This window comes from Dendronephthya gigantea, unplaced genomic scaffold, assembly GCF_004324835.1.
Source record: "Dendronephthya gigantea isolate DGI-Jeju-01 unplaced genomic scaffold, DenGig_1.0 000016F, whole genome shotgun sequence".
NCBI classification, from domain to species: Eukaryota; Metazoa; Cnidaria; class Anthozoa; order Malacalcyonacea; family Nephtheidae; genus Dendronephthya; species Dendronephthya gigantea.
The window spans coordinates 2442673-2467848 of NW_021163026.1; the positions used below are offsets into that span (position 1 = coordinate 2442673).

Sequence of the window (25176 nt, forward strand, 5' to 3'; positions counted from 1 at the left end):
TTTACAATATTTACAAAGTGATATTGCCATATTCATTATATATACAATGATAATCTACAGGAAACTATGTTACACAAAATATACAAGTCCGGATCTACACGCTTTATCATAACAATATGTACAATTTGACAGGCCGGTTGATAAATACAAGGAGATATTAAGAACGAGAGAGACACGGTTCTTTCGTATGAGTAAACAATGAGATCCCAGAAGGTTTCCATGTTTAGAGGTAACGGACACAAAAATGTTTCGTATCACACTCGACTTCAGGATCCGGAAATTCGAAATACAGTGACATGCAGGAACACATCGTAGAGAGAGTATCCGTAATTTATTTTCCCGTCTTTTGGATCAAAGCCAGCCATTATCCTTGATCATATGCGCCATTTCGATGATAAATTTACCTTCTTTGTACTTTTGGCTGTTTTCGAACGCGTGTTCCTGTCAAGAGCGATGAAAAATTGAATGGAAAAAAGTAAACATCAAAAGAATTACTCAAGTAATTTGCATTTGTTGATTAATTCGGCAGATGGTTTTACCATAAAATTACATATTCCTTGTCAAAATCATGGCGTACGACACGCACGTTCAAGCTAATGTTTTGGCTAGAATCACGCAAAATTACACGTAGTTTAAAATAAAAAACTCACATATTTCCAACCCAGTGTCGTTTTACAGTTTTCACAGAAGATATCAGCCACTGCATGAAGGCCTGTGAGCAATACGCGCTCTTCTGCTGGACCACAACCAATATTCACACTAAAATTGAGAATTAAAATTTTTCCATTTCAAACTACTTTTTAAACATAAAACACCCGATGAAGCTTATACTTACACTTTGTTAAACAAATACGCTCTCCCTTGACTGCCTTGGAAGGACTATATTTTAAAAGAAAGACAATAGCACTTGCTTGTGTTGTGTTTACATGGGGGCCAGAGAATTCATCTTGATAAATTTGCTAGAGATTATAACCGGTAATTGTAAAAGAAAACGAAATAGTTATAAAATGGTTCAAACCTTTGAAATCAGTTCGTCGTGGTTTGCCAAATGAGCCCTGCAGTGTATACAACTGTATGTTCGATAGCACGCAGGTAAATAGGCCTGAAACGTTTTCCCCATCTTGTTCAGCGCGATAATTTCCCTTCGGCAAACTGTTTCAGAGTATCTTTGAAATGTTATGCTGGGAGAAGCTGCAAACGCTTTAGGACTTTGTATGACAGTAGATATTTCTCCCAACTATAACTACTTGACGTAATTTATAGTTTTGAAAAGAAACAATCGCAAAATAAGAAGTTATTCACTCCATGAACTTCTCGTTTCGTATTTGATGGAGTTTGTTTTGGTTGACGTCTTTATTGTTTCATGTTATGACACGTGATCATTCTTTTCTCAGCCAATCAGAATGTGTTCCGATTTAGAGGGAACCAATGGGGGTCCTTGACTACGGAAAGGATTTTTGGCATAACAAAATAATATGGCAAAAATAGAGCTAATATTGGGGGCAATTCGCCAACATTGAATTATGGCCTTGAACTTCACTGTTAGTTTTGGTTTCAGCGATAACAAATCGCGAAGTTATTAGCTCTAATTCATGCCAATCCAAGAATGTATTATATTCATGTGTTTGTAACGGGATATATTCTAAGTTAAACGTCCAACCTAAGTAGTGCGCTCTAAATGGATGTTATCTTCCGATGTTTATATTCATTTTTCGCCAACAGCTGCTTCAGAGATGAAATATAATTGTAATGTCATAATATGTGGGCTTTCGACTTCCACATGCAATCGCAATTTGAACGATCGCAACAGAAATTAGTTTTCAACGCAAGATATTCTAAAGTAGCATTGTTCGCGCATACATATTTAGATCTCATCGATTCCCCAAACTAACATGCACGGAAATTAGAGACCACGTTTGTCTAATAACAAAGACATTTTAGTACCACAAGGCGTAAAAGGAATTAGGAAACACAAGAATATATTGACTTTTAAGGAAATACTCGGAAAGGCTACAAAATTGTAAAAGCGGAAATACGAACATTAATTCTTTATGATAAATGTAACTTTCCTTCCAATGTCAAAAAACTAACCTACGACATTATAACCAGTATTTTTCTGTTGCTAACGAATGTAACACAGGCAAGCAGTGATGCAATAAAAATCCCCATGGTAAACTTGCCTAAATATAGAACCATTGTCATGAAAATGATGAAATTTCAATAGCGGAACATTAATAATCACTAAACATGGTGTGCTTTTAAGAACAATGCTCGAGGTGACCCCTAAAGATGAGGTGGTAGGTATATAGTGATTCTCGTATACATATATTGCTTTTCTCTCATTTTAAAAACCAGACTCCCGCAAAAGCTGAACTATGCCGCCGCGTTTGAAGTGTATGCCAAAATGATTGAAGCCGGAATTCAAGTGGTTTGTTTCATCACTGACGGAAATATCGCGTGAAAATTACCATTCACTCCATTGTGACCAAAACACAAAAAAGATACATTTCTTGGCGCCATCATTTGCGCAGAAAAGGCAAGCGGAAACGACTTAGAAAGTAGGAACCGCTACTTTGTATGCGAATTTATACCCGAATGCATGGTTATCAACTTAGTTTAGTTGCCTCGTGAACATCGCACGAACCGTAACGAGCCTACCCCCACAGCTAAAATTACAGCAAATTTTACGGGACCGTACGAGACCAGATGAAATACTTCAAAACTTGGCACATGCGCGCTGGATACATTGAGCATCTGTCAACAGCAACGTGGGATTTTAAAAATTGTCTGAGTGCTACAAAAATGTCCATTTTTGGCGTTTTATCGCCACAATATATACGTCTCTTTGTTATGAGCTTTGCAATTGAAACAACAGTGATATGATTACGCTCAGCATGACTGATTCTGTTTGACCACAGCCAACGGCGTTTTTCTATCGACACTTATAGCAATCATTGCCATGAAGGAATATTCATAGGCGACAGGACCGAAGCTCTTGTATTCTATCTACAGGGGGGTGTGTATACCCCCAACTTCAGCTAAAAGCTCAACTGTAAGTTACGAAGCAACAGAACCGATAACGTTTATCGAAACTGAGCAACGATGCGTGATTTTCGATTTCTCTGTAAACATTTCGTGCTGTGAAAGGGAAAAACCCCACAACTTTCGATAAAGCGTTGAATGATTTCTCTCTCATACGAATGTCTACACAGTGAAACGAATCCCTAATAATCCTTTCATATCAATTAGCATCCCCATAATTAGTTCTCACAAGTTTTCAAATAATTCATTCTCCTAATTCTGGTAGTATTTGTCGATATTTTGCTTGCTATTGACATCTTCTTGCGTTTGTTTTGTTCTATATACTTTCCGCTTTGGCTGGGGCTTTGTTTTGCGATGTTTTCCACAAGAGAATTACGTCAAAACGCGGTGTTGACGTAAGTCATGCAATTCAACTCGTAAAGATGCGATATCTAACAAAGTCTTTGCTTTTTTCCATCTTGACCTTCTTGACTTCATCTCACCGAATGTGAAGTTTCCAATAAGGAACAATAATACGAAAAAGGAATAAAAATTTCATCAGCAAATTAAGCACTCAAAAATCAAAAGGAAGCCCATATGACGTAAGTAAGAAACAGTTTTCTTTTGATACTTATCTTTTTACATATCTTTTAATAAAGGTTGTTCTGTTCAATGTCACCCTAAGGCTTCATTTACATAAAAGTCTCGCATTCTTTGTGCGTCCAATCACAGTTAATTGCATGAATTCACAGCTGATATTTAGATTAATATCATGATATGTCTCGCTATCTTAGCTTTGTCTCACTCGAGTTTTTTAAACTAATTGTAACTCTTGTCTAACAGTTCATGTCGGTTCAAACATTCAGTGATCTACTATTATGCACTCTTTTTTGCGTATCTTTTAACGCGAATGCGCGGCGTAAATAAATGATTGTATACAAGACATAGCGTGGATTTTCACGCTTTTTTTGACTAGCCGATGCAAAGTTTGACAGTCGACAAATCTACTCCTATATTACTGCGATTCGCCGATCTCTTTGTGCTATTCTTGCGCTGGTTAAACATTTTCCTAGTCCACGCTCTCAGAACGAGAAAGAGACGGTGAAATTGTTCTTGAAGCAGGACAGGAACGATATCCCGCACGGAAGCTATGATCTGATGTAATGTCGACTTGTATTAGCCAAGTTTGGCGATATACTAGTAGTGGTCTTTAGTTATCTCATCTGATTGATGTGATAACATTGACCTTGATCTCATTGGTACCTGGTTCCACAATGGGAAGGCATGGATCTTCGTCTCTGATTCACGATGTATCCAGGCGAATGGTACGGAGCTTGTTCTGATGAGCCAAAATACACGCAGCTTCGTTCGCTCCACCACAGTAATGAGAGGAGGAAAATACTGTCAAAAGTTTGCCATTTTGTTGGACCTGAAATGATAATCATCACCACAATGACCATTATGATCCATCTTAATCAATCATGATCCATCATCACCACCATCATCCATCATCATCACCAGAATGACCATCATGATCCATCAAAATCAATCATGATCCATGGCATCACCACTATAACCATCATCCATCATCATCCATCATCACCACCATTACCATCATCATCCTTCATTATCATCAACTATCACCACTATCCATCATCACAATACCTGAAACCCAGCTTCCTGGACTTCATGTGCCCGAATCACGTGAGTTAAACTGTTTCTTTCCAGGAAAGAATCCAGAGCGTCGACACTTAAAAGGAAACATAATGTGTTTATGTTAACACAAACACACAAAAACCAACCATGACTTGGCGTTTGTACACTTCCAGAATAATGATAATACTCTAATTCTAGACGTGTAAAATGTGAAAAAACTTGGTTGGTGAAACTTGTGAGTGTTAATCACATGCCTTTCACATGCCTTTCACATGCTTGTCACGTCGTGTTTGGTCACATCAAGTGATATATTACCTAAACTGATATGCGGTGCCTCGTTTTGAGTTCTTCACAAAGCCATGGTTTTCGAGAAGCTCAGATTTGATTTCATCAGTCAACTCTTCGGATCTGTAAAATGAGGTAGGAAGCATTATTATTAAAAGAAGACTAGCTCTAAATCTCTTGCTCTCGCATCAGACACAACGAGAATTGAAAGAAAGTTTTAGAGCAAGACATATTATCTAGACTCTCTCCTCCGCAGAGGCTAGCGCATTTGCATTCGAAGCCTCTGCAGAGGAGAGAGTTATCAAAAGATGAAATTATAATCGAAGAACTGCATATTACAGGGGCGAATCGTATTAAAAGGGAAAAACGCACGTACTAACTAACCATCGCGTCATCACTACGACACCAACCTGAGTGGGTCATTCCAGAGTAGTTCCCAGGCCATCTCTTCGTCCATCGGCTGTCTCAAACCCACAGGTAGTTTATTGATTTCATCGATCATTCCCCCGCCATGAGTTGGCAAAGGAATTCCCCCGTGAACACAAAATATCTGAACAAATATTAACATCAATGAAGGCTTCAGCCTTCAGACAAAGGAGAACTTGCTGAAGATATTCTTACTTTGTTATCAACACACGCAGCCAGAGGAAGCGAGTCAAAAACAAGGTTTATCGCTTCCCATACTTGCACACCAAGTTCTTTGCCGAATTTCTTCTTGCATTCCCTGAAAAAAGTACGCGTTGTTGTAGACTTGTGTTTGGCTTGTGAGGTTGGGCTTGTGCGTCTTTTGTTTCACAGGACAGAACTTTCAGTTATAATACAGTTTAGTTGATGATTTTAGCTCTTTTCTTACTTGTAAAAGGTAAACAGCTTCTGAGTTTCTCGTATCTCGTGGTTACCACGAATCAAGAAGACTTTCGTGGGGGCCAGCAGTTTCTGCGCGAAAAGATAAGCGACGACCTAAAAATTTGAAAATCATCGACTTAACTCTTTGACACACTTTCCACTTCAGTTAAACCAAATCTAATTTGACTTCCAATTTTGAACTGATATAACTATATTCAGTATTCACTATAAATGAAGTCAGTTTAATTTTTCTTCCAGACCTCGATGCCATGTTCCCCGCGGTCAACATAATCTCCAAGGAACAAAAAACTTGATGGCGTCAGAATCGGACCCATTCTCCAAAGAACTTTTTCAAAACACACCAAGTCATGGAAGTTACCATGAAGATCACCTAAGCAGGGTTCAAAATAAGATTGGATGGAATTCGTGGAAGTCGTGGTGATGGTGATGGTCATAATCAATCATGATGGTGAAAAGAATCATGCTGTCAGATACAAAACTACCGTGCTCACCAAGAATATATGTTGGTGAGTCAATCCTAAGGAGTCGAGATTCATTGGCCACAATCTCTCTCAGGGAATGACACGTGGATAAAATGCATTTCGCGAAGGAATTCATGTCCACTTCACCCCAACTGAAAGCTTCTTTGGAAGAATTTCCACCCGGAGAATTGTTGATGGGACGCTCAAAATAACGAAGGCCAAACAACATCTCATTAGGCATCGATTTCTGAGAAAGATAATTGAGAAATTAATTCAAGGAAGAAGAAACGAAACACGGTTGTCCTTCTCAAAAACTCACCTCGTTGAAGGAATTCACAGAGGACATTCGAGTGAATCTAGAGCGATCAGTTGTTATCAATTCCTGAACTGATTTTGCTAAAGCCCCTGTACCAGTCATGTCCCACAGTTGACTGACGTTGGTGAGGGTGCCACTGCGACGGACCTTCACAACGTGTGTCGCTAGCTCGTAGGAGGTTGAATTAGAGCTGTGGAAAAATTTGCAAACAAAAAGGAACTCAGACGTGAAATTTATAGCGAAGATTGTGATAAACATACATAGCATCGAATGTGGTATAACAGCCTAAAATAGACAAAACACTATTTTAGGCAGTTGTTATACCACATTTGATGCTAAGTTGTTTGAAGACGCTGCCACGCTGCTCCCTGGTTATATTTAAATATACATATTACATCTTAAGCCGCGAGTTTTAAAGATATTGATCAACAACACATATTAATGTGCGTGTCTTTCATCTGCAAGACTGCTCATGTCTGATTATACTCATTTTGCTGTAACAGTAGCTGGAACATTAACTAGAACAGTCTGGAAGGTGCTGTTGAACTAACCTCGTTTGTTTGTTGTTTACAACGTGTGAATCATCCAGATCCATTGTGTCTTCGGAATTTTCATCGTCGTCAAGCTCTTGAGCTTTTCTTTTCAACAACTTTCTGAAGAAAAAAAGGACTGAAATTTCGATATGAAGTCGGCGAGACATGCAGCGTTGGAAATCCGTCAACCAGCCTACATACAACCCATACCTTCGCTTTGTGTGGTGGGAGCTGTGCTTCGTCTTCTTGGCGACGATGTCGGAAAACGGCGCGGGAAGACGGAATAACAACGACGTCCCACGGAACTTCAGATGCCCAACTCCATCCAGAAATTCCTTCAAAGGCAGTTCAGTTGAAAGGTCTTCTCCAAAAATCCTGAGGTAAAAAATTAAAACAATTCTTTAAAATGAGAATCTTGTCAACAGGTCACCAGTGAATTCGTGCAATTTACTAACTTTATTTCACGTTTAACTTTTGCATCCAGATCTTCGTTTGTGGCTACTTCACCTTTACTCTTTTGAATGTCTTTTACAATTTCTCTAAATTAAAAGAATGATCAGGACAGTTTTTAATACATAACCATAAATTATACAATACACAAGCATAGATTATGTCATTATGACCACGCCCAGGGAAATCATGTGTTCAAAACAAGAACCATTTAGACTTTACTACAAACATACCTCAATTCTTTCAGGTTAAGAGACCCAGTTTGGGATATATTGTAGTATTTGAAGATATATCTACAACGCAGTTCAGCTGGTATTCCACCGTGAGTTGTTCTGGGATCCATGGCAGCCAAACCGTGCAAAAGATCAGCGAGATCCACATAACCTTTTCCGTCTTTATCAAATGCTCTAGATTAAATATTGTTGTAGTTTTTACATCTGCAGGATTTGTCAGGATTCAAATAGGAATTCAATAGTTTGTTTTTGTAATACCATGAGACTTACCTAAAGAGATGGTCAATAATGTATGTCTCAGATAACCCTGTTTCTAAACCATCAATTGCATTTTTGAATGATGTTACATCAAGTTGGCTTCCCTTGGCACCAGCGAATTTTTTAAACAAGCTCTCCACAAACTGCTTTTCTGCAACATAGAAGAATGCTTAGAACAGCCATCAATTAGAGATGAAACTTTCAGGATTTAGAGAAAATAATGGGGCATAACTGTGTGTTATAAACGACTTTCACTAATATCTACTAACCTGAATTTCCAAATTTTGCAGCATTAAACAAAATGTTGTAGTACCCGCTAATATTGTGACTGTGCATTCCACTGTTGTGAGATTCTTTTTCGCATCCCTGATCAACTTCATCATGACTGGAACTAAAATTTTATGAAAGTGAATATTTTTTTATATTGTTTTTACATGAGTTAACAAAAATTTTTACCTGTTGTTGACTTCATTTAGGAAGGAAACAGAAGCACCTTGGTCATCTAAACACAATAATGATTGGAATGGTTATTATCATGATTAGTGATGGTGGGAATAGTCTGATCGATAGTTGTTGCTGGTGGTTTGGAAGTGAAACATTAAACTAACCATTATCTTGTTCAAGCTTTTGGAGAACCTCTTTTGTTTCTGCAGAATACTTTCCTTGATTATCCGAATATGCAAACCAGGAGCATATTTCATCACTCAGACAATTCACTTCCTGGTTTTCTGGACTTGGTAGTTTTGTTTTCACCAGAGAGTTGTCTTCTGTTGTTGCAAGATACACAAACTCAATGACAGCATCTCGGACACAATGACGGATATGAAGCAAACTTCTTAATATCAGATCGGAGATTCCCAAAACCTGTACATCAAAGTGGGTCAATATTTAGTCCTATATATAAGTACAACTCTGCAGGAAATTATCCAAGGACGCGTTTTATCAGAATGTTCGTGAAAGAAAGTTTATATCTTCTCAGATTACTTACTCTACCTACTGGACCTATCAGCTTATTCAGCCACCGTATTTAATAAGCAAACTTTCGTCTAGCAAACACAAACTTTACAAAATATCAAAACAAAAGTGAAAATATAACAAACTCACCGAGCTTAAGACATTTTTAGCATTTTCTTCAATGCTTTCACCAGGTGCAACGGCATTTGACGGGAAGCTCCATGCCTGATTCTTGTCTTTCCTAACAAAAAGATAGAGGTTTTCTTGTTCAGAATGTTTTAAAACAACTTTAGCTCTAACTTCTAGTTTATTTACATCTGCCATTTCTTGTATTTAAATCCCACCTTCATGGATGCCGCTTTTTACGTCGCGAATGCTGTTCGCCATTTTCACCTCTGCTTTCCTTTACCTATTTTCATTGCAATTTTTCTATAAAACACCCAATGTTATCCCTCAAAACATGTCATTTTTACACTAAAATAATTAATGATACTTGAAATAATGCCTAGTATACTTTAATAATTACTGGAAGTAATTGTATAAAACTCATGCAATGAATTTCCCAAACGCATGTAAAAACCTGGCCATGTTTAGCCTATTTGAGCAATTTAGGTTCTTTGAGAGACTGTAAAATGTAGAAGCCTATCTATTATGAAGGAAATACTGCTTCTCTACGTGAAAATAATACATAAACACTATTGAAACTTAGTTAAATTTTTGAAAAGGAAGATACGAAGCGAAAAAAATGGCGGCTAGCAGTTGGCGGGAAATTTTCAATTTGGCGCATAAACAAACGCGCGGCAATTTCTCTTTGAAGATTTGGCAAAATGGCGGGGACGAAACGCAAGAGATTTCAACTAAGTTCTCTGCCACCAGAAGAGAGGGAACGTCTTGCTGGTTATATAAAACAATTGGGAGGAACCTTGCTTGACACACGGGTGAGTGCGCTTGCGTTTGAACAGCGAGTTTGTGAAGATTTAAGGCGAAATATTTACACAGGAGCGCGGCGGCCTCTGATGCTGTGTCATGATGTTATTATATTTCACGTGTTGTGAATTTTCAGATATTTTCCCGACAAACAACACATGTGATATGTGGAAAAGCAAATCGCGGAGAAAAATATCTTGGTGGTTGTGCGTTAGGTATGGAATATACATGTATTAAATCTATCTTCATTCATTGATACTATATAGTTTGAATTTATATATGGTACTCTTCACCGATGTCTGACCGATGACCGAAGTGCAACAAGAGCTCTCCTTACTTCTTCCTGCTGAAATAACATAATAGGCAGCATTTGGTAGAGTCTGAATTAGGCTACTTTCTAACATGAGATTAGATCGACTGTAATGAGACCTTGTTCTGCATACATAACCTTCCCCCTGTCCACCATAGGCATGACCTTCCAAGTGCCAAAACTGATTTGTTCATATGTTTTCAATCTATTTATCAAACATCTAACCCAACAGGCAAATGGGTGTTACAAAAGGAGTTTGTAGAAGACAGCTTTAAGCAGGGCAGTTGGCTCAATGAAGAACAATATGAATGGACCTCGTCAGTGCTTCCTGTCAGAGCTGACAAACAGCTTTCATCCCTCCACGATGCTCCTAGGAAGTGGCGCATGGCATTGCAAAACACTAAGGCAGGAGCATATAAAAGTTGGAATGCAGTTGTTTACATGCAAGATGCTAAAATGAAAAAGGCCTATGAAAGGTACAGCATGACTAGTAACCATTTATTTTGTTGAATTCCAGTCAAAACATGGTTGTTTATAAGAAGTTAATTTGTAAATCAAGTTGTCCAATCTTGTTTCATATCTTTTAGGCTTTTAGAAGCTGGAAATGCGACAGTTTATAAGAAAAATGTTTCATTCCAAGATCCATGTGGTCTGCCTAAAGATCTCACTCATATATTTGTTGAAACAAAACTAAAACATGAGGTCCTCCATTTGCAAAGTCAGGGAATTTCAATATGTGAACCAGATCATATTCCTGAGTATATTATTGCGGTATGTAAGAATGATTTAGCCTTGAAAACTCTCAGGTGAAGCACAATCACATTAGTTAATTGACTTGTGTTTGACACACCATCCAGGGTCCGAAAGAGACGTTTGCAAGCAGCAACACTTTAATGAAATACAATAATTTGGTGAACACACACACTCCTAAGATTCCAGCCAAAACAAAGGAAAAGCCTGGAGTTCAAACAGGGAAAGAAAATGGGTCAGCTGTTGAGTTGACAAGCAAGGAGGGTGTTTTGAAAAAAGGAGTAAAGCGTTCCACAAGTGACTGTGATCTTTGCGTGGTTAAAAGACAAAAGACTGCAGTGGTAGTAATGATAATGGATAGAAACAGATCTTTTTAGAAAACTACAGTGTTTATTTTGTCTGCTTTGTATGAAATTTGCATCTTTGGTTACCTTTTGCATTCCCTTTTTTTTCTTTTTACTAGAATGGTCTACCACCTTTCGTTCATATTACTTCGACAGAGAATCCCCCAACGGTAAAATATAAAATGTTTAAACGTTCGATCAAGATGAACGAGCTGCCTTAAAAGGACCTCCCTCAAGTGGAAATCGCTGTCGCTTACGCCCAGGGCAACTAGAATATCTCCAGGTACAAATCACGCTACCTCTAAAACTATCAAATATTTCTCCTAGGCGCGAAATTTGACATTTCCTGTGTACGTTTCAAGTATTTTGGAATCGTGTATCGACGAAGAGTGTGTTGATCTTGGTATGGAGTCTGTGGCGTCGTGTCTGTCCAGCTATCAAGCTCCCACCTCGAAATGGTTGCATATTATCATCGAGCAATTCTTACTTGTAAGTATTTTTTACCGCGTCTAGTCCTTGCCTTCCTCGATGTTTCCTCAACACGACAAGAGCTGGTGGTGAAACGCATCATCAAACTTATTTCTCCGTTGTAGAACGCACCAACTCAACACCAAGCACTCCAGAGCTATCGTTTGTTGCAGAATATCATTGAGGTTCACCCCCCAACTGTGCGTCAAAAACTCTACCTCGAAGCCCTGGTTGAACCTGCGGTGGAAAATTCACAAAACTTAAACAGCAATAAGCCTACACCATGGCAGTTCATTAGCAAAGTTATAAGGTTACTTATCTAGTTGAATTACTTGTATCTCTAAATGAATGGGTTGATCCTTCTAATAGATTAGATATAAGTTGACAGAAGTTGGAGACTTTTGTGCTATCATTTAGTATTAATCATCACAGCTTTTCCTAAAGTTTGATTTTATATTTTTCAGAAATTCTTTTGGCGAAAACAACACAACCGGAGAAACAAAAAGGTATTGCTTATAATTAGTTCTATTAAAAACCTTCTTTCGTAAAACTAAACAAACGTAAGTTTCTTATATCGATTTTTCTTCAAACCAGGATGCAAAGCAACGCTGATCTAGTTCTAACTGTCTTGGATAATTTGTTCAAACGCGACGCTCACGGTGGTGGGAAGCAAAGCTCTATTATCGTTAGCATATTGTGGCCAGCATCGCCTGATTCAGCGTGTCAATCTAACTTGGAAATGAAACAATTTGTTGCCCAGTGTTTCGAAGCTACAAGACTAGCAGTTAGTGATGAGAGTAAGGTAAAAAACCAGCAACTGTATGTTGTTTCTCTTATAGAGGATCAACCTATGTATTTTGCCCTCTTATTTTCAACAGACGTGCAGCTAAATTTCAGCTGGAATTTCACTTCGAGTTTGAAAACTTTTTATACACTGTATATCCTATCTTACCAGCTGTTTGTCTGTCACGTGTTACTCGACTGGTTGTCCATGGCTGTGACCTTACGAAGACGCGATGACGTCACAGGACATCAGGCCTGCGATTCACTTGCACAGCAGTTATTTATGCAGATATCCAAGACCGATTGCTACGAAGCCACGAAGCTCTTCCTACAGGGCAGTCATTCCTCGTGGCTGAAGATGAAAATACTGGAATTCATTTTGGATAATTATGATAAACGACTGATCCCAGCGCCTTACAAACAGCATCTTAACAAGATTTTGAAATTGAATAAAATTGTACGTAAATTATGAAGGCAATGTTCACCGTATACACTGGACCACCACGTTTGAAATGGATCAATTTATTGTCTATCGTTTCTTACAGGTCAACTGCTATTTCTTTCTTCTCCCAAATGTGAAAAACTCTGGGAAAACAGAGGTAGAAAAGCGAACTGTTACGAGAAGAAAGAATAGAAAAGGTTTGTGGAACAAGAGCAGAACACTGCTCATCTTTTACAGTTCATAGGCTTATACTGTATTAAATGAACAAGGATGATGACATTAATTATTACCTTTGGATGAGACATTGTGTTTTCTCTTTCCAGGGGAAAGTTCACTTCATGTTGCTTGTATCCGAAACGACCCTGCAAAGGTTGAAGAGATTTTAAAGTTGGAAACTGTTGACGTTAACGAGACAGATAACGCTGGGTGGACTGCTCTGCACGAGGCCTGTAACCGCGGCCATCTTCGATGTGTTAAGAAAATTTTACGATATCATGGTACGATGCTGGCAACTTCCATTATCATCATGTTGCAAACTCGAGATTTGAATCCAATTCTGTTGAATCCAATTCACGCCTGATGTATGGAATATAGTCGGTTATTGATAAAGCATCACTGCATTGGCTTCAGTGGATTTGCTGCCCATAAACATCATAAGACAACACACTATAAAACATCCATCAGAAGTGAATTGAATCCAACTGAATTGGATCGTGTGAACAGACCTTTATAGAAAGACAAAAATTCTAGCGATAAGTTCGACTTCATTTCAAACTGTGTGTCAAATTGTGTTTCGAACTTTGGAATGTAAGTGTACCAATCCTTGGAAGAACTAGTCTCAAATTTTCACGCTTGTAACAGCAAGTTGACAATCATTACCTCATGATGGTAAAACCGCTGATAAGAGTTAATCTTTATCTTGTTAAAACAGAGAAGACAAACAAGGTGAACTTACTGGCGTGTCCGGCCCATGGTGTGACGGTTCTCCACGATGCTGTGCTTAATAACCATCTTCCTGTAGTGAAACTTCTCACTCAAGCTGGCGGTTAGTAGAACACTATATATATTGCACAATCCTCGCACGCTAGGTCAATCTCTCTCTCTCGGACCAGCGTTAAAAATTTCCTTTAATCTTTTCCCAAATATTTCCAGGTTTGAATCTTCTACAAGCAAAAACCAAAAGAGGAATGACGGCCTTGCAACTTGCTCGAAGTGATGAAATATTGTCGTGTATCACGTCCGAGTTAAACACGCTGCAAAGCCAAAGAGCTTGTGATCAAATCCACGGCGACACCCTACGACCATTACCGGACGCGTACGGACAGGTTTTATCCAAAAACAAACGAAAAAATTACATCTCTTTAGCGGAATGCGAGAAATACTTATTCTATATATCACAATTGGTTGAAGTTTACCTCAGAGAAAACAACGTTATGGAATCAACATGTATGATGAAAAATGGCGTGAAGTTTTGCCCGAAGTGTAAAGACGATGCTAATGTTGTTAAAAATTACTCACAACATTTGGAGAACTTGGAAGATCATGTTAAAACTTTATCTGGGAAACGAAGCCTTTCACCATTGTGTCAGCTTTATATGTCTTCAATGAGGCTATGTTGCTGATCTGTGTGTATTATATTGGATCGACTTTAATGGAATAATGGTGTTTTTATCCAGGGATTTCCTGGATTATATATACTGTTCAATGGGGTTTTGTTTCGTTGTGATTGCTAGAAGATACTGTGCAATTGCTTATCAAACTGTTTTTGATATAACAATGATAGCGTGCAGTGGTAAATATATCGTTGATAGAATGGGAATTGAAGAATATTAAAATAAATGTTGAAATTATTTGTTATTTGCCTTCGTTCAACTGATTTTGTGTTGCGAAAGGAAACTTACTTATTCACAGGATGTTGTTAGGTAAAAATCTGTTGCGTAAAATATCTTTCACAGAAGTAGAGAACATAGAGTTCCTTTAGAGAATGACGTCAGGCTTGTTGGTATGATGTCATACAGGTGTGTTGATACGTCGTTAGATATCCTGATAGGATGTTAAAATCAATTCAAACGTGAAGGGCAGCACTCAGCATGCATGTAAGCACTTCACAGTCCAAGGGCATAGAATTCCACACAACACAAACACTTTGTCGTTTGAACGCTGAACCTCTGGATTAAATCATTAAACAAAACTTTTATTGGAAAGCCAAAGGTACGTCTTTTAACAATGCGAGTTTAGGAACATATAATGGCTTTTAAACACTGCGCAAAATGGATCCTTCGATTCGAAGTGGTTGGATAAAATATCGTAAATTGTGAACAATATTGCTTAAGGCCCGTTAACACTTGCAATTTTTGCTGCGATTTTCTTTTGATAGATGTGAACGAGCGAATAAGTTACTGATGTTCAAATAAGAGCTCTTATTCATCAAAACATTCCTAACAAATTACTCATTCACATCTGTCAAAAGAAGAAAATCGCTGCAAAAATCGCCAGTTTTAACGGGCCTTTATACGTTTGTTATTTCAGAGACTGGAAAACAATAATAAGAGGCGTTAGTTTAACATGAAGATAAACCAACCAAGTGTGTTGTTTTGGGCTGTCATCGCTTCATACTTCCTGTGTGATCCTGCGGTCGGCAAATGCAATAGTATTCTTGGCTACGGTATAGGAGACGTGGATTGTGTTAAACTCAAGGGATACAGCGGCCACCAAATAGCTGCATGTCGGAGTAATTGGTACATAAAACAGAAATCAAGAGGCAAATACAATTGCGGACCATTTAACATTTATCCAGTTTGCTACTACCAATGCATGATAGATCTGTATGGAAAGAAAGGTGGACCAATTTATCAAAAATGTCTATGTGATCCAACTGACCCTGGACGACTAACATATCCAGGTTTAGATTACACACCAATTCCCCCAGGGCCAATCACCCCGTTTACTGTACCTTCATCTTGCTACACACCTGATCCAAACAATTGCACGTGGTATAAACAGTGTTTCAACCGAGCCTTTGCAATCTGCAATAGGCAAACTAAAGACACAATCAAGTTCCTTACAGAATTTTGTAGCATTACCCGGCACAAGAAACCAAACGTTCTCCAAGTAACTAGAGAGTGTGTCACACGCAAATTAGGACTGCTCTTAGACACCAATAAAAAAGTAAAGAGTTGTGGGCATTTAATACCCACCGCTATGGATATTTATACACAATGTTATCACGAACTGGGTTCGAAATTTTGTGACGTCAGCAAAGAAGATCGATTTGAATTATTTTGGCACCTCAGACGAAACTCGTCTTATCATTATTCCAACAGGAATGGGTTAGCAGACATTGATGATTTTCTCAATTTGACTAAAGGATGTAAAGATATTGCAACAGATGACGCTCTTGTTCAAACGGTTAAAGCAAAACTTGAGGAGAAAGAGCGCGAAGCTGAGATTGTTCCAAGGGTGTCGAAGGATTTACAAATCGCTGAATTACGAATCAAAACTTGGCTTGAAAACCCACCAGTTTCACCAATACAAGTTGATATGATACTCGCGGAAAATAGATGGTTTCCAGGCTGGGATTCTAGTTTAAAGGAACAATCATCAATCGCTTTTAAGATTGTACAAGAATTGGCTTCATTTGAACAATGGAAGGATAAGAACGTGGCATGGTTTGCCTATGCTGTGAGTGACGGTGAAAACTCGAAAATAAGATTACTCTTGGATGATCGTTGTAAATTCACCAACACATCTTCATCGTGTCAGGTAAATCTCGCCACGATATTGGTGGCACTAAGCAAGAGTGTGTTGGACAAAAATTTGTATCTCAAAGTTGGTGACAAGGACGTTCAGATTATCAAACTGATTGGTTGTCTGGATTTAGAATGCGAGGAACATGCTTTTAATGTTGGAAGTTCAACGGAGGTTCAAGCTTCAACCAAATGTAAAACTAGAAATGGAGTAGTCATTTGCGGTGCGGCCGACGCCCCCAGGTCAATGCGCATGCTCTCCTTTGTCTGTCTTTTCCTATTAGTCACAAACTTTCTGTTTTAATAATAAACAAAACCGCATTGCCATAAAATGATATTTCTTTACAAGTGTAAGCACAAATAAAATTATGTAGCGTTATCAAGAGAACTTGATTTCCTCTGCAGCCGACACAGACACGAGCATTTACGATCGTTGACGCACGTATGGCAATCAACCAATGGCAATATCGCCCTGTAGACGTCATGCCGGCGAAGAGCGACGACTTGTAATTGTAGCCTTATGTCATTGTCTCATCTCGGCTTGCTATCTCTGCGTCAATATCTTCTATCATTTCATCTCAGTTCAATATAACCAGAGACTGTTTACCTAAGCGACTATTTTTGCTAGTTTAGTGTGCCTGACCGGCAGGGCACGAAATTGTTTCTTGAAGCGAGTTTTTGCTCATGTTTTTGCAAATGTAACGTTGCTAATGAAACGAGTGACAGCAGACACGACTAGTACAACTGTACTTGTACTCTCTCTCTCAGAGTTACGTGTCAGATTCATCTATCATTTTCTCATGTTGATACACTGACAGACTATTAGACAAACCATCTTTTCTTGGCCCAAGTTCATCGTAAAAAGATGATGACACTCATGACATGACTCTGGGATAGAGTTATTGATAACAAGTCAAAAACATCCGGTTTAAACTGTAGAAAGAGGGCATGAAATATTCCTAGCCAGGCAACTCTATTAGGAGCAGATTACTTTACAAGGTATTAGTGTTTTGTTGAGGTGGTTGTTGTTGCTGTTGTTGTCCTGTGGCGGGTGGCATTCCTACCGCTCTTCTACGGCTGGAGTAATACTGCCAGTGTAGCAACTGTTGTTCATCAATAAACTTTGCACACGGAACATTCACCAGCTCTCGTCTGAAGTGTTCATACTGAAGCAAGTCTAAGAAGAACAGACACTGTGGGTACCTGAAATGAAGATCACGACTGAATTTTAACAAAAAATCAAATGGATTTTAAATCGACTAAAAATACCCAAAGCTTACTTCAGGAATTTCGCATATTCAGGCTTCTTCCAATATAAGAGATATTTCAAATAATTTACAAACGAGGAATCCTTGAAATATCCTCTCTGGGCAAGAACTGAAAATAAGACGAATTATCAGATTAAGCCAATGATGTTTATATTTCTCAACTATACCAAGGATTGAGTTGTTTATATTGAAAATTAAATCAGGATTTAGGTTGTAAACTACATATTCATTTTCTACTATTTCACCTCGACAAGTGGGATGCAGAGAGAATCTTAGAGCACTACCATGCATCATGGGGATATTCCTTAGGCAGTATCTGACAAAGGCTTGGTTAATGCAGTTAATGCGTTGCTTGAGGTCGATGTTTTGAAACACATTACTGGTTAGCAGATCAATGAGAATGGATCGTAGTTCTCTATTATTGATCTTATTAATCAACACTGGTAGTTCATGAACATTCGACGTTATAATTATAAACTTTTAGTAACTAAAAACGGAAAAACTGAAAAAGGAAACACACTTCAGTAACTTCAATGCAATATCATGTGGAGATGTTTTAAATTAAAATGAGGTTGCCCAATCATTAGCCTGCTCGCAGACTATTAGTTGGGGCAGGGCGAAGTACGTCATCAAAAGGCTGGGCTACACAGCAGGAGACATTTCGACATATGAAGGCCTGCATCTTCAGACTAAATCAACAAACGAGGTTGTGTTGTAAAACCGAAGGTACGTCTTTTAACATTTCAAGTTAAAGAACATAAATGCGATATAAGCACTTTGCCCAATGATGCATTTGAACTAGTTCACGAAATAACGTATATTGTTGACTGGATTAAACAACATGTTTATTATTTCAGAGATTGGGGAAGCATTAAGAAGACGAAGCGTTAGTTCAAGATGAAAGGAAGCCACTCAAATGTGTTGTTTTGTGCTGCCATTACCGCGTTCTTCGTGTGTCATCGTGTAGTAGATGGATGCGACAGTTTGTTTGGGTATGGAACAGGAAGCGTGTCTTGTGTTAAATTGGATGGATACAGCGGTTACCAAATTGCCGCATGTCGGAGTAAATCGTACGTAGAACGAAAGTCAAAAGGCAAACACAGTTGCGGCCCATTTGGTATTTACTCAGCTTGCTACTACCAATGTATGTTAGACCTGTATGGAAAAGAGGCTGGCGAGGTTTATAAAAAGTGTCGATGCGATCCAACAAAATCCGAATCACCAGCGTACCCCAGTTCAGAAGGTATTACACCAAGTTCCCCAGAGCCAATCACCCCGTTTACTGTCCCTTCATCGTGCTATACACCTGATGCAAACAATTGCACGTGGTATAAACAGTGTTTGAACCGAGCCTTTCCATCCTGCGATAACGACAATAAAGAAACCATCAAGTTCCTAACAGAATTTTGTAGTTTCAACCAAAAGAAACTAAGCGTTCTCTCCTCGCGGGGAAACCAATGGCTTGAGGCGACTGTGAAATGCGTAAAACGTAAACTGACGCCACTCTTGGCAAGCGATGAACAAGTGAAGAATTGTGAAGATATCAGAACCACAGTCATGGAAAGATACAGCCAATGTTATCGTGAACCAAAGTCAAGATTTTGTGACTTGAGCGAAGATGAACGATTGGGGTTATTTTGGCACCTCAGATACAACTCATCCTATCATAATACCTACAAGAAAGGGTTAAAAAACGTTCTAGATTTGATGAGGGAATGCAGAGATACTGCAAAAGATGACGCTCTTGTTCAAACGGTTAAAGCAAAACTTGATAAGAAAGAACGCGAGGCTAACATTTCATCAGGAGCACCCAAGGATTTACAAATCGCTGAATTACGAATCAAAGCTTGGCTTGAAAACCCACCAGTTTTGCCAATACAAGTTGATATGGTACTCAGGAAAGATAGTTGGTCTGGATCCAGTTTGAATAAACAATCATCTCTTGCTGCTGAGATTGTATACAGATTAGCCTCAAAACAAAAGTGGGAGGATAAGAACGTGGCGTGGTTTGCCTATGCTGTGAATGATGGTGAAAACTCGAATATAAGATTACTCTTGGATGATCGTTGTAAATTCACCAACACATCATCTTGTCAGGCAGATCTCGCCACGATATTGGTGGGACTAAGTGAAAATGTGTTAAAAAAAAATTTGTATTACATAGTTTATGAGAAAGTTATCAAACTAATTGGTTGTCTAGATTCAAGCTGCGAGGAACATGCTTTTAATGTTGATGCAACCAAATGTGAAATTAATACATATGGAGTTGTCATTTGCGGTGCAGCCGACGCCCCCAGGTCAATGCGCGTGCTCTCCTTTGTCTGTCTTTTCCTGTTAATCACAAACTTTCTGTTTTAATCATAAACAAAACCGCATTTGCCATAAAATGATATTTCTTTACACTTGTAAGCACAAATAAAATAACTGTTTTTATGTAGTATTATATACGAACGAATGTTTCCTGCAATGTTTCACGTAGGTGAAAGACCTGGGTACGAGATGCTATGAATATATACATAAAGTTCGTTCCCAGGTTGCAAACTATTTGTTCACATTATTAAACAATGACTTACTTTAATATTCTGCAGTCTGCACTGTTTTAGTGAAGTAGAGTTTTACCTGAGGTCAAGTTTGAAGACTTTTAGAACAAGTTTTATTGCTTTGTATTTTATATAATTCTAGCGTGTACAATGCCAGAGTATAAAACACCTCATTAAATAAGTTTTAATCTAATCGGAAGTATTTACTTCCCGTCTCTATATATCGTGTCTGCATATTTCTACGCAGTAATAAACAGAGGATGTGGGTGTAAGACTGGGACACGAAAGATACATACATGCATATTCGTTATCTGAAAAAATCCAAGCCGTTCCTGAACACGATTATTTCCCTGTTTACACTACACTCAATTTATTGGCACGGCACAGCTAAAATTGGTACCCGAACCCAGTTTTACAAGTGTCCAGATTACCAATACAATGACCGAGCACAAATGAAATAGGACCGGTACCCATTTAAGCCGTGCCGTGCCTATAAATTGAGTGTGGTGTAAACGGCGTTTATATATAATGCTTGAATTGACAACTTATTTCATTTACAACACAAACGACTATTAAATATTGGTATGTTAGATATGTTTGATAAACCTTAATAATGCGTGGGCAGGTTTCTGGTATCCAAAGCAGAGTTAAATTATGGTTAATTAAGCGCTGAAGCTTAGTAACTTATTGCTGAGGCATGCATTTTATCGCTGAGGCATCGCGTTTCAGCGCTGAGTAAAAGTATAATGATGATATATATTAGTATGAAGGACGCGAAATTAAATTCCTAATTTACAAATAACTTAAAAACGAGAGTGTTTCTGCGTAGAAACAACATAATTACTCAGAATTGCGCTGAAGTCATATGAAATGAAGGGAATAATAATTCTGGTTTGTCGAGGATCTGACTTATGATTGGTTGATGGATGTGACACCAGTTATCATTACATTACCACACACCCTGTGGCAATGATTAAAATGACGCTGTCGTTTCTTTCAAACATGCGTGAACAGCATGCTGGTACGTCATCCTGAGAATGGATATAAACCTCACACAGTGAAAACATTTACTTATTTGAACACTTGTGAACTGCGACTGAGGTGTAAAAGAAGATTACTTTGCAAGGTATGTTTTTTAATCTAACCTGATAATATTTCCTAGGCGCTAAGAGCATGTCTTTATCGACTCTATGGTTATAAGTTCGCAGTTTGCCCATGCAGCGTGGATGTGTGCGACTAAAGCACTTGTTCAGTTATAAACTAATTCATAAGCTGGATAAGATCATGTGAAGTATTTCTTACTTAATGTGTTTAATGTGTTTATCATTTTAGAGATTGGATAAACATTATAGGAGGTTTCTGATAAGAAGTGTTGGTCCAGAATGAAAAGAAACTACCCAAGTGTGTTGTTTTGGGCTGTCATCGTTGCATGCTTCGTATGTGATTCTGTGTCCGGGATATGCAATATCTTTTTTGGAACAGGAAGAGTGGCTTGTGTTAAATTGAGTGGATACAGTGGCTACCAAATTGCCGCATGTCGGAGTAAATCGTATGTAGAACGAAAGTCAAAAGGCAGACACAGTTGCGGCCCATTTGGTATTCACTCAGCTTGCTACTACCAATGTATGTTAGACCTGTATGGAAACGGGGGTGGCGAGATTTATAAAAAGTGTCGATGCGATCCAACAAAATCCGGATCGCCAGCGTATCCCAGTTCAGGAGGTATTACACGAAGTTCCCGAGAGCCAATCACCCCGTTTACTGTCCCTTCATCGTGCTACACACCTGATCCAAACACTTGCACGTGGTACAAACAGTGTTTCAACCGAGCCTTTCCATCCTGCGATAACGACAATGAAAAAACAATCAAGTTCCTCACAGAATTTTGTAGTTTCAACCAACAGAAACCAAACGTTCTTTCCACGCGGGGAAACCAATGGCTTGAGGCGACTGTGAAATGCGTAAAACGTAAACTGACGCCACTCTTGGCAACCAATCAACAAGTGAAGAATTGTGAAGATATTAGAACCACAGTCATGGAAAGATACAGCCAATGTTATCGCGAACCAAATTCCACATTTTGCGACCTGGGCGAAGATGATCGATTGGGCTTATTTTGGCACCTCAGATACAACTCATCCTATCATAATACCTACGAGAAAGGGTTAAAAAGCGTTCTAGATTTGATGAGGGAATGCAGAGATACTGTAAAAGATGACGCTCTTGTTCAAACGGTTAAAGAAAAGCTTGATAAGAAAGAGCGCGAAGCTAACATTTCATCAGGAGCACCCAGGGATTTACAAATCGCTGAATTACGGATCAAAGCTTGGCTTGAAAACCCACCAGTTTCACCAATTCAAGTTGATATGGTACTCACGAAAAATAGCTGGTGGTGGGTCAGGGGATCCAGTTTGAATGAACAATCATCTTTTGCTGCTGAGATTGTAGACAAATTAGCCTCAAAGCAAAAGTGGAAGGATGAAAACGTGATATGGTTTGCCTATGCTGTGAAGAAAGGCGAAGACTTGAATATCAGATTACTCCTCGATGATCGCTATAGGTTGGACAGCACATCTTCAGTTCGCGCAGATCTCGGTGCGATTTTGATGAAACTAAGCCATGCAGTGTTAAAGAGGAATCTCAATGTTAAAGTTGCTACCCACAGAAACGTTGAAATTATCAAACTGACCGGTTGTTTAAATTCAAACTGCCAAGATATTAGTTATGAACTCCCCGTTTTTGTCACACCACCACCGACAAATCCAGAACCACCGACAAATCCAACACAACGGAAAAAGGCTAATTGTTTTACTAAAAATGGTCGAGTGATCTTTTGCAATGCAGCTGACACCCCCAGATCACTCAATACTCTCACAATTGTATATATCTTAATCTTTGTTATCAACTTTCTATTGTAATCATATAAAAACAAACCTACGTTGCCATAAATGACATTATATACTTTGCAATTATAAACAGAAATAAAAGAACTGATATGAATGGCTTGCACTTTATCGCGAGGCTTTAGGACACACATGAACAAATATAGTGTTTCTAAATATAAAAACGAATAGACGCTTATATACTTGCGATACGTCGCACTGGAATGAATGTAATCCAAGTGTATAAATATATAACCACTTTTATCTTATTGTTATTTGCAAATATTTATTGTAATGTTTGAATTGGAACATTGCATTTCACATTCATTTCTAAAGCGGAGTGAAGCATTGATTTTAAATCATTTCAACAGCATACAGGGGGGGGGGAGTATGTTGGTTACAGGAGAGCGCAGGAAAGTTTCAATTTTCAAAACACAACAACAACTGCCTGCCTGGCCATCCATATATATCTGCATAGACAACCTGCATGGGATTGACGTTAAAGTTTTAAAGCAAATTCTTTCACTCCTGAAAACATGAAAACAAATAAACTAAGGTTTCGTTATTCAATTGTGCAAAAACATGAACCTATATACACACATGCATTTTATGATCAACACGCCCATCAACGACAGCAAAGTCAACAAATGACTCCCTCAAACTTTAAAACGCGCGTGCGTCTCTTCCAATGCATTTTTCCACAGTTCTCTTCCGAGTACAAAAAACGCTTGAATAATATCCTGGGGCCAGTCGTATAAAAGACTAGTTAACCTTTAACTGTATTTAAAGACAGGATTGGCCAATCAGAGTCGTGTATTTCTGAGCGAGAGATTTATTCAACCGACCCCTCAATGCATGTGTGCGACAAAACACGCGAACAAACCATTTCTTGGAAGACACAAATCGAAAGCATATAAAAAAAGACCCTTATGACAGGCTGTCAAAACATAAGAATGCGGAAAAAGAGAAACGATATGAAATTGCAGCAAAATTAAGAGAACGATTTAATTGCTGCATATAAAGGCTTTGATAGTCGCCCAAAAGACAAAGTACCCGTTTAAAATTCTCTCTAAACCAAGTGCACCCCCATTATCTAGACCCTTTGTTTGTCTTGTATATCTTTTTTTCCCCTTTATTGACTGATGGATTTAATTGATATCACGTGAATGCATGGTCAATGTCATCACCAATGTCAATGACAGGTCAATGACAGGATGATCATGGTAACCTGAGCAACATAAAACGAAGAAGTAAACGTTGCCTAACACTTCAGCGAAGGCACTCGTCAACTACACCCAAGTTCTAGTCCCATGCAAAAAGCCATCTTCGCGATCTTCAAATCAAAGGTACGTCTTCTTCTATATTGTGATTCTTTTTCAATTGCACAGAGGTATATTCTTGTGTACCATAATAGAGAAAGGTATAAAATATCTGCGTATACACCATGCGTTTGTTCTCTTTGTCGCTGAGTAAAACAAACCAGGAAAACAGAATGATCGCAGCCTGTTTGCAGTAGAAATTAAACCCACATTACTTTTTTAAGACAAAGACCGTTCGAGAAGTTGATCTTTCGAAACAAATCTTAGCTTTTTCTATACAAAGCCAAAGCCTTCACTCTATAAATGACGCTAGATAGCATACGATGTATTTTAGTAAGTACACGTCACTTGCACAGACCATCA

General features: G+C 38.5%; 5 protein-coding genes and 1 long non-coding RNA gene across 8 annotated transcripts in view; 3 read left to right on the forward strand and 3 right to left on the reverse strand.

Moving 5' to 3' along the window:
• Nucleotides 1–1136: 1136 nt before the first annotated feature.
• Nucleotides 1137–9381, reverse strand: LOC114520373. Its single transcript, XM_028540623.1, has 19 exons — nucleotides 9350–9381; nucleotides 9185–9275; nucleotides 8689–8944; nucleotides 8537–8582; nucleotides 8350–8471; nucleotides 8093–8231; nucleotides 7823–7996; nucleotides 7595–7678; nucleotides 7350–7514; nucleotides 7158–7259; nucleotides 6610–6796; nucleotides 6321–6537; nucleotides 6069–6199; nucleotides 5816–5922; nucleotides 5584–5686; nucleotides 5373–5512; nucleotides 4993–5085; nucleotides 4687–4771; nucleotides 1137–4450 (listed from the first exon to the last, which is right to left on the reverse strand). Coding segments are annotated over exons 1-19 (2370 nt in total). The 5' UTR covers nucleotides 9352–9381; the 3' UTR covers nucleotides 1137–4324.
• Nucleotides 9382–9854: 473 nt separating this feature from the next.
• On the forward strand, nucleotides 9855–14871 carry LOC114520372. Its single transcript, XM_028540622.1, has 15 exons — nucleotides 9855–9972; nucleotides 10098–10176; nucleotides 10504–10747; nucleotides 10859–11042; nucleotides 11129–11362; nucleotides 11485–11535; nucleotides 11693–11854; nucleotides 11959–12143; nucleotides 12298–12339; nucleotides 12428–12635; nucleotides 12789–13073; nucleotides 13162–13255; nucleotides 13382–13555; nucleotides 13990–14103; nucleotides 14211–14871. Exons 1-15 carry the CDS (start codon nucleotides 9862–9864, stop codon nucleotides 14678–14680), a joined length of 2637 nt encoding a protein of 878 aa, XP_028396423.1. The 5' UTR covers nucleotides 9855–9861; the 3' UTR covers nucleotides 14681–14871.
• LOC114520374 lies at nucleotides 11996–14378 on the reverse strand. The gene is made up of 5 exons (XR_003686685.1): nucleotides 14014–14378; nucleotides 13349–13420; nucleotides 13102–13201; nucleotides 12786–12968; nucleotides 11996–12070 (listed from the first exon to the last, which is right to left on the reverse strand). It is a non-coding gene; the product is annotated as an uncharacterized LOC114520374 (long non-coding RNA).
• A 57-nt stretch (nucleotides 14872–14928) lies between the features above and the next one.
• On the forward strand, nucleotides 14929–17188 carry LOC114520457. Its single transcript, XM_028540723.1, has 2 exons — nucleotides 14929–15269; nucleotides 15588–17188. Exon 2 carries the CDS (start codon nucleotides 15624–15626, stop codon nucleotides 17106–17108), a length of 1485 nt encoding a protein of 494 aa, XP_028396524.1. The 5' UTR covers nucleotides 14929–15269; nucleotides 15588–15623; the 3' UTR covers nucleotides 17109–17188.
• The window catches only part of LOC114520465 (mediator of RNA polymerase II transcription subunit 31-like), a 46883-nt gene continuing 38853 nt past the window's right edge, over nucleotides 17147–25176 (reverse strand). Inside the window, exons 3-4 of the mRNA XM_028540731.1 lie at nucleotides 18085–18181; nucleotides 17147–18007 (exon numbers count right to left, since the gene is read on the reverse strand). Coding sequence (XP_028396532.1) covers nucleotides 17797–18007; nucleotides 18085–18181 — 308 coding nt within the window. The 3' untranslated portion in view covers nucleotides 17147–17796. The remainder of the gene's footprint in view (nucleotides 18008–18084; nucleotides 18182–25176) is intronic.
• LOC114520456 overlaps nucleotides 18099–25176 on the forward strand; it is a 28300-nt gene continuing 21222 nt past the window's right edge. For all 3 annotated transcript variants that reach the window (XM_028540721.1, XM_028540720.1, XM_028540722.1), the window contains exons 1-2: nucleotides 18099–18798; nucleotides 18930–24840. In XM_028540721.1, coding sequence (XP_028396522.1) covers nucleotides 21995–23530 — 1536 coding nt within the window. In that variant the 5' untranslated portion in view covers nucleotides 18099–18798; nucleotides 18930–21994 and the 3' untranslated portion in view covers nucleotides 23531–24840. The remainder of the gene's footprint in view (nucleotides 18799–18929; nucleotides 24841–25176) is intronic.

Coding starts and splice junctions, on each gene's coding strand:
- LOC114520457 (XM_028540723.1), top strand. CDS start 15,624: ATGAAGATAAACCAACCAAGTGTGTTGTTTTGGGCTGTCATCGCTTCA.
- LOC114520372 (XM_028540622.1), top strand. CDS start 9,862: ATGGCGGGGACGAAACGCAAGAGATTTCAACTAAGTTCTCTGCCACCA. Junction 10,177..10,503: donor TCTTGGTGGTTGTGCGTTAG/GTATGGAATATA, acceptor CTAACCCAACAG/GCAAATGGGTGTTACAAAAG. Junction 14,104..14,210: donor ACTTCTCACTCAAGCTGGCG/GTTAGTAGAACA, acceptor AAATATTTCCAG/GTTTGAATCTTCTACAAGCA.
- LOC114520373 (XM_028540623.1), bottom strand. Junction 7,260..7,349: donor TCCCACCACACAAAGCGAAG/GTATGGGTTGTA, acceptor TTTTTTCTTCAG/AAAGTTGTTGAAAAGAAAAG. Junction 5,086..5,372: donor CTCTGGAATGACCCACTCAG/GTTGGTGTCGTA, acceptor CTCATTTTACAG/ATCCGAAGAGTTGACTGATG.